Source organism: Siniperca chuatsi, linkage group LG19 (assembly GCF_020085105.1).
Source record: "Siniperca chuatsi isolate FFG_IHB_CAS linkage group LG19, ASM2008510v1, whole genome shotgun sequence".
NCBI lineage: Eukaryota > Metazoa > Chordata > Actinopteri > Centrarchiformes > Sinipercidae > Siniperca > Siniperca chuatsi.
In genome coordinates this window covers 16,134,204-16,147,394 of record NC_058060.1, presented here as the reverse complement: position 1 = coordinate 16,147,394, position 13,191 = coordinate 16,134,204, and the positions used below count along the sequence as shown (strand labels likewise).

Below are 13,191 nucleotides of genomic sequence, written 5' to 3'. Positions count from 1 at the left end.
TTCTATACAAGAGGGGCTTTATCTCTGTGTGCATGCTAAATTGCAGGGCGTTTTCTTGTGGGGTGTCCCAGATCAAATTTTCCAAGAAAATGAAAGAGGAAATGTAGAAATGGGTTAGAGTTAAATCCAAGTCTTTTGAAAAATACACAAAAAGGTTAATTTAGGGGCCTGCAGAATGGACCCTCTATAAACACACTGACTCCCTGTAGAGGAAGCATGCACCACTTAGGTAAAGTAAACCAGAGGCACAAACTAACTGATTTTAGAGGACAATACTTTGCTTATATGTTACACACTAAATCATATATCTTCCTCCTCACAAATGTCAGTCAGTAGGACAGGGTCAGCTATTTGAGGGGTGGGACATTTCAGAAGTTCATTCCAGACCGGTTTAAACAAAGTATTATTGATGATGTTACCCAGCAAATTATCAAGTGACTTTTCCCCATTTTCTGTGAGGGACTTGGTTAGAAGCCCCATAATACTGATTAATCCCCTCCAAAGAGCTCTCACATAACTGGATTAATTCAGGCAGTAAATTGCCCAAAACAATATCCTACTCTGAGAAGGTCCATGAAGTATAATCTCTGGACTCTGCAGTGGCAACATAAGTATTTTGGAAAAAGTTCTGTGCTTGTGCTTGAATACCCAGTGTATTTTTATTGGAAATGGGCGTGAACAGAAACTCAGTATGAGTTAAACACGGTTTCTGTCTTCTCTACAGTAACGTTACGTGGCTGATACTATGTTTTTCAATGCAGTGTCTTCCCCAAATAAAAATATATCTTTGAGAATATGTTATATGTAATGTCACTTCTGTTTAAAACCTACTCTGCAGGTTGGGTTCTGTCTAAAATACCAACACTGACACATTTAAATAAGATATAGTTAATATTCTTGTAATGTCATAGATACAATCTAGCTAGAGTATATTTAAGAAAGTATTAAGCTAGCTGTTCACATGTATAACTGACTGCTCAATGAAAGCGGTTCTTTTCCAGCAAGTAGTCAGACCCTGACTAGACAGTTACGTTATTACGCTCGTTTTGGACTTCGGCATAGCCCCAGCGGACGGGTAAACAGCTCTCACCAGATACATTCCACTGACTCCAAGTCACAACACCGCCCGGCTAGGATTGCCAAGTTGCCAAACGCGATGAACTCAATCTAGCTCAAGAGGAAGAAGATGCCTTCTGCTCACTAGACTTAAGAGATATTAAGGCTTATGTTAGCTGTGATAAGCCCCCTTTTTAGTAAGCTAACGGCAGAAATTCTCAGACTGTCGGTTAACACATATGTTAAGCTAACAAGCTAAGCATCACATACCAATCACCTCGTGTAGCTCATAATCATCTTTGTTGATGGACCAGGGTTGGGAGCTCAGGTCCTCCGACATGGCTGAGGAGTCTGCTGAGGCCGTACTATCTGTAGAAAGGTGGTGAATCCAAAGACTGTGCGCAAGAAGAAGTCAAAGTAATCCAAACAGGACCAACAAGGGCGACACTTCCCCTTCTTTGAGAATCCTGCAGCACTCCTGTCATTCCCAAAGTTTGACACTAGCCTAGCAGCCCCGCCTACCGCATTCCTACTGAGCAAATGTGGACCTTCCCGGCGGACATATTGAGTGTGGGACGTTAGACCGCACTGTGCTCCGGAATAAAGAGGAAACTGCTATTGGCACTGATTGGCGGCTAATTAGACTGAGCTACAGCTAAAGAGACCGTGCCAAACATACAGCGACAGAAGCCCTACTGTTAAAAACGTTAACCACACAAAACCTTTAGATATTTCTGTTAAGACTTTTATACATAATTATATATTTTTAAGTAATTTTACTTTCTTGGCAAGCCACTACAAAGAGTGTTCAAATATTAAGTAAAACATGCCCAAAAACGAATCAAGGCTTTGGGTTCCGCCACACTTTTAATGGCGGACTGCGTCATAAATTGCGTTTTTGCCCCGAGTCAAGCCTTGCAGGTATATCTTATTCTCATACAGCAAACAAACACCATCTTTTATTACTCAGAGTAGCACATAGCACTACCAGCTCTACCCATTCAATAACAAATTGATTAATGGAGCACGTTTAGGTATTAAACAGGCTGGGAAGTGCTACCTGACAAGCTGAACTCAGGGAATAAAATATTCTATAATATTCAAGTATATCAAAAGAGGTGTAGTGCTCCAGGAACATCATGTCTTCTGATTGGACAGTACCACGAACGCTTCTCTGTGATTGGATGTTCACGTATTAAGTGTAAAATGTACTGAGCCACAGTTCTTTACAACATTCAATAAGCGACACCTCTGCTGGTTAATTTTACATCATGTAGGAATTGCACAATCGCGACACCTGCTGGAGAACTACAGAACATATTGCGCTTTCATAACTGTACATATGCTTTAAAAGTAAAAGAAAATCACCCTTGAAAATTATCTTACATTTATTTTGAGAAAATCATATTCAGACAATTTATTCAAGGTAGAATTAATTCACTTTTTATGAATGTGTTTTAAAAAGACCATATCAAAAATACAAAATCATACAAAATCAATTGTCAGACATGGGGACAGATAGAAAAAGTCAGAGAGAAAGGGATGTGTCACTAGTCAGTAAAACTCAACAAGTAGAAGTATCACAATCACAATATCTCTTCCTCTTTAGCTTCAATCTCATCTAGAAGTTGACTCATAAGAGGAAGTGGCCAGCGCAAAAAAAACCAAAACAGCTTTAACAGAGCATTTAGTACATGCTGCCCCTAATACAAATAGATCCTCCTCACAAGTAACGCACATAAATACAAATTTACGTTAACATAATAATGGCTGTGTGCAGTGAGAACTTTGCTGATATTTGGTGTCCTTGTGTGGCTTGATTTTCATAATGATAATGTTCAGAAATCACCATGTCATCTTCATAGGAAACACAAGTAGTAGCATTATAATATATACTGTATACACACAGTAAATGAGTGGGTTCAGAAGCCAGCAGGACATGGATCACAAGCAATAGCACATATTTGAAACTGTAATGTTTGGCCATTGTCCAACATCCCTGGTGAAGGAATAAAAATGCAGCCGCCTGGTCCATGATTATGGCAGTGAGAGAGCTTTGGCCAGCCGTATCCAGAACCAGGCCTGTGTGCAAGGCCGGGTGTAGTCACATATGGTGAGGAATCGTAGGATGCTGGGGAATGGCTTTGTCATTGACTTGTACATCACTGGAATAAGCCGTTTATTTCGAGCTCCTGAAACAGCAAAAAGAATAAAAAGGTAAGTTACATGCGTGCACAGGCATATGTCAGAAAAAAGTTAGTTAGATAGCGTTGTTTAACATAACAAAATTCTACTTTACCGGGACAGAGGCTGAGAGCAAACTTGGTCTGAAAGTCACAGGCATCGCTGTCAAGGTATTCATCAGAAATCACCACCACCATCCTCTTACACCTGCACAGATGGTCACATATTATAGTTGTTGCAAAAATGAAATGTCAGAAATAAGGGAGATTTTAAGAAGGGGGGACTATGGGTCGTCTCACAGAAAATGTCTTACTCTGAGGGGGGGCTTTCTATATCTAAATTTAAAAATGAAACTGTTAGGCGAGTTTAGCTTTCTGCCATGACTGAAACTTTCATGTCTTTTGTATCTGTGAACTTTCCAATTCAATTTTTTGTCCAACCAGATTATGAATAGAGCCACCGATAGTAGAATACATTTTGTAGACTGTTAATAAGCAGCAGGCCAGGTACAAATCCTGTGGTTAAATGCATTCTTGATGACTGTGCAAGCAGGAGTCTGTTTTGCAACAGAATTACAAATTCAAAGTTGTGTTGCATGCAAACAATACCTAAAAAGCACAGGATCAAGCAAAAGTGACTGCTTTGGCTGGCCTGTTTGTTTCTGCTGATCTACTTGGAGTATGCCCCATATGCCAGTGTGTTTCTTCTTCTGTTTTCAATTTTTCTAGTTAAAACTGAAGTAAAAAGCCAAATCAACAGAGTAGGCCTGGACTTGTTTAGCATGTGTCGATATCCCACCTCTTCTCAATGAGTTCACTTGTGATGGTCCATACACAGGAGCCCGGGAGGACATCTCTGTCAAACACACACAGCTTCAGCTTGTACTCTGTCTGTTCCAGCTCCTTGATCATCTCATGGACAAACTGGAAGTCCTTCTGGCAGTAGCAGATGAAGGCATCAAACAGCTCAGGAGGACCTGGATTCAATTCAATTAGATTCAATTCAGTAATACAACTTTATTTATACTTATAAGGCCAGTATTACGCAACAGCTTGCAACCCAAGACAACATGTACACACAATAAACTTGGAAAAAATTGTATTCCACAGAACTGAGATATATTCCACTGAAGTAAAATATAACCTCAGTAGGTGGCAACCACAAAGCGGTGCAGGGAAGTGGAACAGTTCAGCGGTGCAGACATGTGTGATTAGAGCATCACATGACTTGTAAGATTATGAGACAAGTTGGAGCTTTTCCTGTCACTATCTCAGGTTTGACTTAAGCAAATACACTGGCTATTATAACTGCATTACAAAGTCACAGCAGTGACCAGCGGTGCTAAGACGTTTAGGGGATGTATCTGGAGAGAAAACCTCAGGTAGCATGGAAATTGTTAAAGAAAGGCAAAAGCTATTGATTGTTTGGTAACCTAGAAAAGTAATTCTAATTATTGAAGGTTTCTGTTTTCACTAGTTTCATCTGACATGCATTAATGCATACTTATAATCTGTTCTCTTGGTGTTGAACAGACAACAGCTATGCAATCACAGTCACAAGTCAAGCAGAATATATGCACAACAACTTTTAGCTATTAATTAATCATAGCATTTTATCATGTTTATTCTAATACAACAGCTCAAAGTGTAGTTTTGACACTGTAACTGCAATTCGTTACAAGTTCAATTTTCTTATTACCGGTGGTGGAAGAAGTACTCAGATCCTTTAATTAAGTAAAAGTATTAATACCATATTATCTACATTTACTTACTTAGTTAAGTTTCATTGGAAAAATACTATAGTACTTAAGAAAAATACTATAGTACTTAAATTAGTACTTAAAGTATCAATAAAGTTAAACTTAAAGTACTCATTATGCTTAATGGCCCAATTCAGTGTTATAATGTTGTAAATATTATATGATTGGATTATTATTACAGATGTATTAACATGTAAGCAGCATTTTACTGCTAATTTGAACTACTTTATATAACACTGAGTGCTTCATCATGTTTTATTGAATTTTTTCTGATGTTTTGTGTGTAAAATGTTAATCTGCAAAGTAACTAGTAACTATAGCTATCACATAAATGCAGTGGAGTAGATATATAAAGTTGCATAAAATCCTTGAAATTGTTCTACAGTTATTTTGTAAATGTTGCCACTGCTTAGTATAAATGAACGAATACATCCTGGATTTGGTACTGTGGATTGTAATTCGCAGGCAGCTCTACTATGGCCGTGGAAGCAATGATGAGTTGCATTGCGCTGATTCGGGGGGGGTGTCATATGTTTATAGACACAAATCACTGTGTGTTTAACCAGTTGCACTGCCTTCTATTTGAATAGAGTATTTAAATAATAAAACAAAAATAAGGATTACATAAATACTGACCTTCAGGGTCATCCTCCAGGGTGATACCAAACCTCTCTGGGGTGCGAGGGACGCAGCTGTCAACCTCATGAACCTGAACTGGGGGCTCAGCCTTTTTCTTCAGGCTCTCGCAATACTTCCTGACATCCTCATCTGATACAAAAAAGATGTATATGTGCAAACAACACACATATACATAAGTTTGCATACAGTAAATTGGGGGGATTATTTTGTGTACAAATTTGTAGAAATTCTCATAGCTTAACTAAAATTTAATTTTCAGCTTATAAATAAATTAGCAATTACTATATTTTGGCAAATGTTTCTTAATACATTCTGAATCATTTGTGTAAATACTTTTTGCAACATGGGAATTTAGGTTGTGAATCATTTCCTGAAGTAGACGATGAAAACAGGCTCAAGCTACACGTGAGTAAATATTATGTAGCCTAAATGTACCAACGAAATACGTATTTTAAAAAAGGTAGAAAATAAACAGAAAGTCCAAATGATACCAACGCACCTATCAAAGGACGGAGGTCCTCCACAATGTCTTTTCTCTCCACCTCCGCCAGGATGGACAACAGCTTCCCCACTGTCGCATCTGTGGACCGAGCCTGCCAGTCCTCCAGGAAGGTTTTGGTGGGGCTCTTTGACGCTTCATAGTTCTTTATCTCTAGGTAAGTGAAGCCCATGGCCTCTGCAACAGCCATCCAGTCGGCTGCCACCGCGTTTCTGGGGTTCAGATATAGTCCCAACTTTTTCCTCACACTCACATTCAGTGCAATGAGAGGAATCGTCCCCAAGTCGACTTCTGAATCGGCGCACGCCATGTTCGCAAGTTTTCGAAGAACTCCGTGAGACGCCAAGCTTTAGTTAAAATCACAGACTGTGTAAAATAAAGTTCAAATACAAACCGCGTTGAAACATTATAACGACAGACGGCGTGATTTGAAGTAGTGACTTGCTTCAGGCGTCCAGTTTACCTGACAAGAGAACAAGGAAGTGATGTCATCTAGCGGACTGCGTCACACGGGGGAGGGGATGTGCTGCCTACCTAGACACTGGCCAAAACAGTGCACTTCTACTAGATTCTAGTTGTTTTTATACAGCTGGCATTATCGCGTTGGTGACAGAAACGAAACAAACTACTTTCATTGATTAGTAAAATGGCTTGAATCAGCGGGCACCGCAGGAAAATGTTGGCGAAAAAAAAAATGGTTAGTGTGTTTCTGTTCCCTGTTCTTGTCTATGTTCATAACTTCCCCCCAGGAAGCTCTGCTTTACCTCCTTCCTTTGATAATATTTGATATTAAACTGGAATCAAGAATTCAAGATTCAGTGTAATGCTGATAACGGTGTAATTTACAGCATTGCATAACAAAATCAGGTAACAAAAATGCTTCCATTTAGCAATATTATTTTGTAACTGCCACAGATAGAATTAATAAAACAGCTGTATATCCAAAAAGACAAGAAAATGGCAAGAAAAACAATCTGCACAAAACACCAACATACAAATCATTGTAACTGATCAAAACTAAAAACCACAATGTGGCTTTCACTGTTGCAGCACAGCAGGAAATGTAGAAATGAGTCCAGGAAAGGTGCTTTATGAGGCCTATTTTTCTAGAGAACTGGTGTCATGTAGCCTAGTATATATACTGTATATAGATAAGTTCAAGTATTCAAGTGTAAGTAGAACCATGCATTTCCTCAAATCCTCATCAAATAACTTCCCTAGATCAACACGTCAGTATGCAACACAGATTTTACAGCAACAGTCCAAGTTTGCATCACTGGAGCTTCCATCCTCTGAGCATCTTGTTATGTGTTTGCTTTGAGGCAGATCATAGGTTTTTGCTTTTGGAGAAATAGAAATCTATGCCTCTATCCCGATGTTGTTTGGGAGTGTGAGATGGGCCTTTCTTTCCTCTTGGTGAAGGCCCTGTGCCATTCTGAAAAAAAAGGAAAACAAACATTTGCCCTTACTGTGAAGGGCAAAACTGCTAACTACTCATATACATGTAATTTAGAGGGGTAAAAATTGCAATATATCCTTCTGAATTGTAGTGGAGTAGAAGTATAAAGCAGCATAAAATATAAATACTTAAATACAATTTTTGAGGTACTTGTAATTAACTTAAGTACAGTGCTTGAGTATATGTACTTACTTACATTCCACCACTTTTATTTGCAGCCATAAAGGATAAAAAAAAAAAGCAGCAGCAATCATACTATCCACTTCCCTTTTCTCAAACACCCACCAGTTTCTTGTTAGTGTGTCTGCTCCATTCAGGCGCTATAACGATGGGGGTGGGGTAGGTCTCTCCAAGGGACACTTGAGCATGTGACAGTGCAGCAGTGCTGAGGGTCCAGGGCGTGTGCACGTCAGCTCCCCTGATGCCCTGCAGCTCAGGAACCCACTGCCGTACATAGTCACCCTAAAACAGACGCATGGGGATTAGTACAGGTTTCATCACCATCACAAACACAAGTGTGACTCAGACATTCTGTGTCAAAGTGCAAACAGTGAATGAAAAGCTCCGGATAGATGTCGAAGGGAATCAATTCATGCATCTGCTCAAACATACATTATTGTCATAGTCGAGGCCTTGCTTGATCATGTTGAACTTCCGGTTCTCTCTAGGGTCATTTCCTATACCAGCGCTGTAAAGCCAGTTGCCATAGTTGCTGCAGACATCATGGTCAATCTTTGGAGTAAAATTCAAAATGATGAGGACAAGGCACTTGTGAGTATCATCATCTATAGATAAAAATAAAAGGACTGAGCTCAATACTTTAAAAAATGTGTTATTCTGCTATTCCACAACATCTCAATAATGATATTATTTATTAGCCTACATAATTAATTAGGTCCTAAAAATACCATTTCACTTTTCCAAAGCTCTAAAACCTGGCCCTCACTATTTACCAGAAGGTATTCAAACCACTCAGCTCCCATCCTCCAATCCAGGCCCAGGTCTTTTGTGAGGAAGCTAGCAACATTTTGCCGCCCCCTGTTGGACATGAAGCCTGTCATTGCCAATTCTCTCATGTTTGCATCCACGAAGGGCACTCCTGTTTGTCCCTCTGTAATTACAAATTAGACTTATTTTCAGCTGCTGATACATATACTGCACATACACTGTCAATGCACCTCTTAAAGACAAGACTTGATTTTTAATAAAGAATGTTCTGTGAACAATGAGCAAAGAAATGGTGCAAACCTTTCCACGCATTGAAAAGCTTCATGTCCTTTTTCCATGGAACAGATTTGTCTTGAAGACCTGAGAGAAAATTACCACGAGCTTTACATTCATTTATAGTGTATTCAAAAAACGAGTTGAAAACTTGAGCTCATTTTACCTTCGACCTGAAACAGTCTGTTTCCGTATTTGACTCCTACAAACTTGAAGTAATCCCTCCACAAAAGTTCAAAAATAACCCTGAAAGGCAGCAGTGAAGATAGTCAGAAAGTGAAGATAAATTCTACAGAACTATTCCATTAAAAACAGGTCAATTGTCTAATATATGGTCAATAGTAGATATACAATTTGACACATTATAGCTTTATATTAACAAATACAGAGACATCACCACAACAGCTAGTGAGCCTTTGTACATACATTACCAGTATGGTACTGTTATACAATATATATTGTTTTGTATCTCATTCATCTAAGTATTCCAGTCATTTCTAACTCCAGACTCACCAGTATGTGCTCTGATTGGCTGTTCGCTCCCTCTCATACTGCTTGATCTGATGATAAATATACCTTGGTGAAATGCAACCCATCGCCAGCCTGCAGAATATCAGAATCAAGTACCAAGTGGGTATAAGTGTAAAATTAAAATAAGTGTAAAGTACAAAGTGGATTTACCGGTTGATGATAAGTATGTGCGGTATAATAATACAATGTAATAATACAAGTAGTAAGTAATAGTGCATGAACTGTCAAGTTAAGTGTAGCCTATTAAGATTATAATGAGACAGTGGATATTGCACAGCAGTAATAGAAGTATGAATAAATATCAATAAATTAAACTGAAAACAGAGTATATTGCACAGGAGTATTAAACACAGAATATTGCACAATTATGTCAAGTATTGCAGAGATGTTAATGATCAATGTCCAGTTTAATGACTTAGGGTCATATAGACTGACACTTAGAGGGAGGAGTTAAACAGTTTGATGGCCAGAGGCAGGAATGACTTCCTGTGGCGCTCTGTGGTGCTTTTTGGGGGAATGAGTCTTCCGCTGAAGGTACTCCTTTGTTTGACCAGCACGTCATGGAGTGGGTGGGAGACACTGTCCAAGATGGCATGTAGTTTGGCCAGCATCCTCCTCTCTGACACCACCGACAGAGAGTCCAGCTCCACCCCCACAATGTCACTGGCCAATACCAGTGGAGCACAGTTAGAAATATCTTTAGGAATTACTTACATCGAACATTAAACTCTACTACAGTTTAATGTTCAATGCAGTAGAGAAAATATACAATAACACTCACCAAGGTGCAAATTTAGTGGAATAATCCACACCAATCAAGCCATTACGAGTCTCCTTGTAAGTTGCAACAGCATCCTACAAAACAGACAACATATATTTATTACACCTACTACACAATAGATAATACATCACCATGTGTGTTTTTTGATATATTTTATAAACAGCAGCTAGTGCCAATGTGTAATGGAAGTTGTACTCACAGTGTCCCAGAAATAGTGTTTGAGTCTGGCCAGAGCCTGACTTTCACCACCACTGCAGGGGAAGGCTGAGCGAGGATCAGTCACAGGCTCTATTAGAAAAAAAACACGAGAAGCATTTCAGCATCACACGGATTTCATACATGTTAAACGCTCCCTGATGTACATTAAGACACACAGAATCATAAAAGCTTAATCATATACACGGAAATCGAGCTTGTCTGCTCGCTCGCTGACATTTAATGAGGAAATCTGCGCTCAGCAGTCTGCCTATTGAATTCTGAAAGTAGCAGCAGTGAGGATTTACTCAGGAGAGGCACTGCATAAAATGAGCAATTTGTGCTTCCTATTTGCAAACAGCACATAAAGACATTTACACAAAAGTAAATTTAATAAGCACATAAAATACATTTACAGGAATAGTCTTGGTGATACGGATACAGACATCCTTTCTTCAAATTCACAGAAGACGAAGACACAAAAGGAAAGCACAATGTAAACTGTATGAATTAAACCATTTGGATTGAGCAGATAAACATTAGGATTATTCACGTGTCTGTTGCAGGTCTTCTACTGTAGGAACGGCTCCTTCCTCCAGCCCTTGAGGGAGAGGCTTTAGCTGCTCGGGGGTTGGGAACACAGGCCTCACCCTGCTTTGGGTCTCCGCTGCCTTCCTGAACTGAGTGTACACATCAGGCAGCCTAACAAACCAGGAGCTAATGTTACAAGATATTCTAAGCACTTAACACTTCTTAATCTGCGCCTCTCATAATACTGCCAATGTCAAAAACAGGACATTAAGCAGAACTGGAATGCTTTGTCCCAGGCAAGCCATATCCTCGCTCACCTGGAAATGTGGTGAAAAGGAAGATCATCTCTGTGGTACAGTGTAGCACCCCAGCAGGTGTGAACTTTGACCTTCATCTTTGCACAGACATCCTTCACTCGTTTCTCCACATTCAGTTCTTCCGAAGTTACCTGGAACATAAACGCATGAAGGAAAAACTATGTCAAAATCACCAGACAATGTAATAAAGTAGTGACAATTACAATAAGAGAAAGACTTTTTAAAACTACCTCTTCATGGAAAGCCACAGTGCTGACAGAACCCAGTTGCTTGATGAGGTCGGCAACTACCTCCTCTGGCTTACCCCGTCTCACCACAAGGTTGCTGTCACACATACGAAATTAGTCCTAGATAACACCATGCCAGGCAAGCTGCATCCTGGGTAGAAAGCTAGTAACTTCCCCCCTGCTAACAGGAAAAAATGATGGGAACAGTGTGCGGCACCCATGTTAATGTAAACATATAAGCCCAGGTGTGTCCTGATCCTGTTACATCTGTATCAGTTAATTCCTAGAGAGCCGATGACAAGGTCTGCACCGAGTGTATGTGTAACAATAACATGAGTTCATGACCACTTTTAAACCTTGTAAATAGATCATGGTTCTTCAGTGCTATAACAAAGACAGAGCTGAACTGTGCAGAAGTCAGCAATGTAAGTGAAGCAGCAGAAGACAAATAAAATGGGGTCACATACAGGAAGACAGTCAACAAACAACAGTTTAGTTACCTGCCCTTGTTGAGCAACGTGTTTCTAAGGTCCCGGATACTCTCCAGTAAGAAGCGCAGGCGGAAAGGACCAGTCTTTGGTAGGTTGTAGTTGTACGTTCCCGCATAATGTCTTGGGTCGAAGCAGTACAGTGGGACGATGTACTCTGCATTTCTTTGAGCCCAGTGGAAAAGCTGCATGTAAAGAGTACAAAGTATGTGTCATACCATCATCTCTAAGGAAAAATTATCATGACGTGATTACAGTGGCAGCAAACACATAAATATAAAAAAATAGTACATTTGATTATATGAGCAAACTGTTTTGGAACTACAAATATGGCTGCTGCAAAAACACTGCTATGGTATACAACTAAACCATGCCAGCTAGTGCTGAAAACACACCTTAAATTTAATTTGATGTTTCAAGGACACTGACAGTAAGCAAATGCATTTTGCTTTGCTACAATTCTATTTGGAAAATTCTGTGTTTTATTTTGAAAAATGCAACCAGAAGTCGTACATCTTGATGTCACCATTCTACAGTATGGATGACTGAAGGGCTGTAGTTTCTGTCTTACAAAGCTAGACATAAAAGTACATGGTAGGGATAAAAGGCAGGTCAGGAATAATATTTTTACATATAATTTGTGCCGTTTGTTTTGACGAATTCAAATATTCTGATCATTTAACTTTGAAAAAGTGGCTTTTATTTTCAAAAATGTATACCGAAAGTAATGTTGTTGTTGCTAGCTTGATGCTAGTGGCAAACATACTATATGACATGCTGGAAATGTTCTCGTATTACGGCAACAAAGCAAATGCTACAAGTTAGGCACATAACGTCAAACAGACATGTTTACGTATAAGTTTAATAGGTGCTCTAAAATAGCGTCGGATTTCATCACTATATGGACTCGCATAGGCTTACCTCATTGTCGTGGAGACGCAAGTCGTTTCTTAGTAAACATATGATTGTACGGGAGGTAGACATACTTGTCGTTTTCAATATAGCTGCAGTAGTTCTATTAGAAACACCAACATATCCGTATCAGAGAGTAGCGCCTCCCGGTCTGCCGGTCTTCAGTGTCTGCTCCTCGTGCCGAGTGAGTCCGTCACGTTTTCAGACACGACGTTACAAAACGTCAGGTTTTGTAACTCAGCAGCTGCCTCAGGCTATAAAGCATATAAAGGCAGTTTTCACCAACATAATGCCTCTCAATTAGGTACCTTTACCTACATAAACACACACACATATATACACATATATGTACATATATAAATATATACACACACACAGTCACTGACCACTTT

The 13,191-nt window shown here is 39.4% G+C and overlaps 3 protein-coding genes across 9 annotated transcripts in view; all 3 read right to left on the bottom strand.

Moving 5' to 3' along the window:
- The window catches only part of oxsr1b (oxidative stress responsive kinase 1b), a 40,633-nt gene extending 38,751 nt beyond the window's left edge, over positions 1-1,882 (bottom strand). Inside the window, exon 1 of one of the 2 annotated variants that reach the window (XM_044176600.1) lies at positions 1,327-1,882. In XM_044176600.1, coding sequence (XP_044032535.1) covers positions 1,327-1,396 — 70 coding nt within the window. In that variant the 5' untranslated portion in view covers positions 1,397-1,882. The remainder of the gene's footprint in view (positions 1-1,326) is intronic. The other variant, XM_044176599.1, reaches the window with a different exon arrangement.
- A 544-nt stretch (positions 1,883-2,426) lies between these two features.
- myd88 (MYD88 innate immune signal transduction adaptor) lies at positions 2,427-6,822 on the bottom strand. 2 transcript variants are annotated; one of them, XM_044176611.1, is made up of 5 exons: positions 6,138-6,822; positions 5,636-5,767; positions 4,039-4,216; positions 3,356-3,447; positions 2,427-3,248 (listed from the first exon to the last, which is right to left on the bottom strand). In XM_044176611.1, exons 1-5 carry the CDS (start codon positions 6,445-6,447, stop codon positions 3,094-3,096), a joined length of 867 nt encoding a protein of 288 aa, XP_044032546.1. In that variant the 5' UTR covers positions 6,448-6,822; the 3' UTR covers positions 2,427-3,093. The 2 variants fall into 2 exon arrangements, with proteins under 2 accessions (XP_044032546.1, XP_044032547.1); XM_044176612.1 differs by lacking the exon at positions 5,636-5,767.
- Positions 6,823-6,958: 136 nt separating this feature from the next.
- On the bottom strand, positions 6,959-13,079 carry cry-dash (cryptochrome DASH). 5 transcript variants are annotated; one of them, XM_044176605.1, is made up of 14 exons: positions 12,809-13,075; positions 11,900-12,072; positions 11,403-11,496; positions 11,173-11,303; positions 10,878-11,026; positions 10,329-10,417; positions 10,130-10,203; positions 9,331-9,420; positions 8,984-9,063; positions 8,845-8,925; positions 8,550-8,707; positions 8,209-8,328; positions 7,882-8,058; positions 6,959-7,572 (listed from the first exon to the last, which is right to left on the bottom strand). In XM_044176605.1, exons 1-14 carry the CDS (start codon positions 12,869-12,871, stop codon positions 7,465-7,467), a joined length of 1,587 nt encoding a protein of 528 aa, XP_044032540.1. In that variant the 5' UTR covers positions 12,872-13,075; the 3' UTR covers positions 6,959-7,464. The 5 variants fall into 5 exon arrangements, with proteins under 5 accessions (XP_044032540.1, XP_044032542.1, XP_044032544.1 ...); XM_044176607.1 differs by having other exon boundaries at positions 8,845-8,904; positions 12,809-13,067; XM_044176608.1 differs by having other exon boundaries at positions 7,390-7,605; positions 12,809-13,079.
- Between the last annotated feature and the right edge of the window lie 112 nt (positions 13,080-13,191).

Bases quoted from the DNA above. Each gene is read 5' to 3' on its own strand.
- myd88 (XM_044176611.1), bottom strand. From the start codon at position 6,447: ATGGCGTGCGCCGATTCAGAAGTCGACTTGGGGACGATTCCTCTCATT. The intron at 5,768-6,137 runs GTGCGTTGGTAT...TTTTTGTATCAG, and splicing joins GGACCTCCGTCCTTTGATAG to ATGAGGATGTCAGGAAGTAT. The intron at 3,448-4,038 runs GTGGGATATCGA...CCATCTGTGCAG, and splicing joins AGTGAACTCATTGAGAAGAG to GTGTAAGAGGATGGTGGTGG.
- cry-dash (XM_044176605.1), bottom strand. From the start codon at position 12,871: ATGTCTACCTCCCGTACAATCATATGTTTACTAAGAAACGACTTGCGT. The intron at 11,027-11,172 runs GTGAGCGAGGAT...CTGGTTTGTTAG, and splicing joins CCTTTTCACCACATTTCCAG to GCTGCCTGATGTGTACACTC. The intron at 7,573-7,881 runs GTGGGTGTTTGA...CTTTTTTTTCAG, and splicing joins GACACACTAACAAGAAACTG to AATGGCACAGGGCCTTCACC.